The sequence below is a fragment of the Sander vitreus genome, chromosome 13 (assembly GCF_031162955.1).
Source record: "Sander vitreus isolate 19-12246 chromosome 13, sanVit1, whole genome shotgun sequence".
In the NCBI taxonomy this organism is placed as follows: domain Eukaryota; kingdom Metazoa; phylum Chordata; class Actinopteri; order Perciformes; family Percidae; genus Sander; species Sander vitreus.
Genome location: NC_135867.1, coordinates 957,827 through 960,326, shown reverse-complemented (window position 1 = coordinate 960,326; position 2,500 = coordinate 957,827). Strand labels below are relative to the sequence as shown.

Genomic DNA, 2,500 nt, shown 5'->3' with positions numbered 1-2,500 from the left:
TGTGTGTGTGTGTGTGTGTGTGTGTGTGTGTGTGTCTTTGTCTGTGTGTGTCTCTTTCTGTGTGTCTCTGTGTGTGTGTGTCTGTCTGTGTGTGTGTGTGTGTGTGTCTTTGTCTGTGTGTGTGTGTGTGTCTGTCTCTGTGTGTCTGTGTGTGTCTCTCTGTCTGTGTGTGTGTGTCTGTCTCTGTCTGTGTGTGTCTCTGTCTGTGTGTGTGTGTGTGTGTCTCTGTGTGTGTCTGTCTGTGTGTGTGTGTGTGTGTGTGTGTGTGTGTGTGTGTCTGTCTCTGTCTGTGTGTGTGTGTCTGTCTCTGTCTGTGTGTGTGTCTCTTTCTGTGTGTGTGTGTCTCTTTCTGTGTGTGTCTCTGTGTGTATATTAACGAATATTAGGCAGCAAGTATAAACTTCAGGCCACTTTCGTAGACTACGGTGAAAGCTCTGCGTGGAGCCTCCGCTGCCTTTTTTATTCAACTCAATGTTCAATAACAGAAAGCTGGAGATGATTTCCTTTCATTTGTTTTAACTCCAACAAGCAGTTTGTTGTATTTTAGCAGAATACTGAAAGCAGCAGAAACTCAGAACCCTAACATCTGTTTATCAACATATTCAACAACGTTATCTCATGTTCTCCTCGTATCGAGTCTCCATCAGATCCTCATCAGCCGCCGTTTTCTCTTCACAGGATACGTGACGACCATCATCGAGGACGCCAAAATCTACGCCACACACGCCAAGAAGTCCAGCGTGGACGCCGACGACATCAAACTGGCGATCCAGTGCCGCATGGACCAGTCCTTCACCTCGCCGCCGCCACGAGACGTAAGCAAAAACATAAACACAAAATATACCGAACAGTGTTTCCCACAGAATTACATTACATCTGGGGTGGGGGGTGCACGCACGGAAAGAGGTGCAGACTTCTTCCCTAGGGGTACTCTGGAGGACTGCAGGGGTATGTGTCCGTCTGGAGGACTGCAGGGGTACGTGTCCCCCTAGGGGTACTCTGGAGGACTGCAGGGGTATGTGTCCCTCTGGAGGACTGCAGGGGTATGTGTCCCCCTAGGGGTACTCTGGAGGACTGCAGGGGTATGTGTCCGTCTGGAGGACTGCAGAGGGTATGTGTCCCCCTAGGGGTCCTTTGGAGGACTGCAGGGGGTATGTGTCCGTCTGGAGGACTGCAGGGGGTACGTGTCCCCCTAGGGGTACTCTGGAGGACTGCAGAGGGTACGTGTCCCCCTAGGGGTACTCTGGAGGACTGCAGAGGGTACGTGTCCCCCTAGGGGTACTCTGGAGGACTGCAGGGGTATGTGTCCCCCTAGGGGTACTTTGGAGGACTGCAGGGGGTATGTGTCCGTCTGGAGGACTGCAGGGGGTATGTGTCCCCCTAGGGTTACTCTGGAGGACTGCAGAGGGTACGTGTCCCCCTAGGGGTACTCTGGAGGACTGCAGGGGGTATGTGTCCCCCTAGGGGTACATTGGAGGACTGCAGGGGGTACGTGTCCCCCTAGGGTTACTCTGGAGGACTGCAGAGGGTACGTGTCCCCCTAGGGGTACTCTGGAGGACTGCAGGGGTATGTGTCCCCCTAGGGGTACTCTGGAGGACTGCAGAGGGGTATGTGTCCGTCTGGAGGACTGCAGGGGGTATGTGTCCCCCTAGGGGTACTTTGGAGGACTGCAGAGGGTATGTGTCCCCCTAGGGGTACTCTGGAGGACTGCAGGGGGTATGTGTCCCCCTAGGGTTACTCTGGAGGACTGCAGGGGGTATGTGTCCCCCTAGGGTTACTCTGGAGGACTGCAGGTACGTAAGATTCAGATCAATGTTTGACGGGACAGTCGTCTCTTTAGATCCGACCGTGGTCACTGCTACGTATGTTCTTGTCTCTGTTTCCTCGTCCATACGACTCCGTGATTTACTTTAGTCGGGTCCTCATCGTGGAACGGATGAGAAATGTTTTCTGTTGAGTGAGTGTGTGTGTGGGTGTGTGTGTGTGTGTGTGTGTGTGTGTGTGTGTGTGTGATTCTGTGTGTGTGTGTGTGTGTGATTCTGTGTGTGTGTGTGATTCTGTGTGGGTGTGTGTGTGATTCTGTGTGTGTGTGTGTGTGTGTGTGTGTGTGTGTGTGTGTGTGTGTGTGTGTGTGTGTGTGTGTGTGTGTGTGTGTGTGTGTGTGTGTGTGTGTGTGTGTGTGTGTGTGTGTGTGTGTGTGTGTGTGTGTGTGTGTGTGTGTGTGTGTGTGTGTGTGGGTCTGTGTGTGTGTGTGTGTGTGTGTGTGTGTGTGTGTGGGTGTGTGTGTGATTGTGTGTGTGTGTGTGTGTGTGTGTGTGTGTGTGTGATTCTGTGTGTGTGTGTGTGTGTGTGTGTGTGTCGTGCTATTATTGTGCTAAGCTAGTTGGTTTTTCAGTAGACACGCTGTCCAGAGTTCTCCTTTTAACTACGTTTGAACTGATTCCAAACATTGGACCCTTCCTGTGGTTTCCTCCAGCCTGTCTCTTCTGCTCTGGCATC

At 52.3% G+C, this 2,500-nt stretch overlaps 1 protein-coding gene across 1 annotated transcript in view; it reads left to right on the top strand.

The window, feature by feature from the left end:
• The window catches only part of taf9 (TAF9 RNA polymerase II, TATA box binding protein (TBP)-associated factor), an 8,887-nt gene that overhangs the window by 2,545 nt on the left and 3,842 nt on the right, over window positions 1-2,500 (top strand). The window contains exon 3 of the mRNA XM_078266426.1: window positions 679-815. Coding sequence (XP_078122552.1) covers window positions 679-815 — 137 coding nt within the window. The remainder of the gene's footprint in view (window positions 1-678; window positions 816-2,500) is intronic.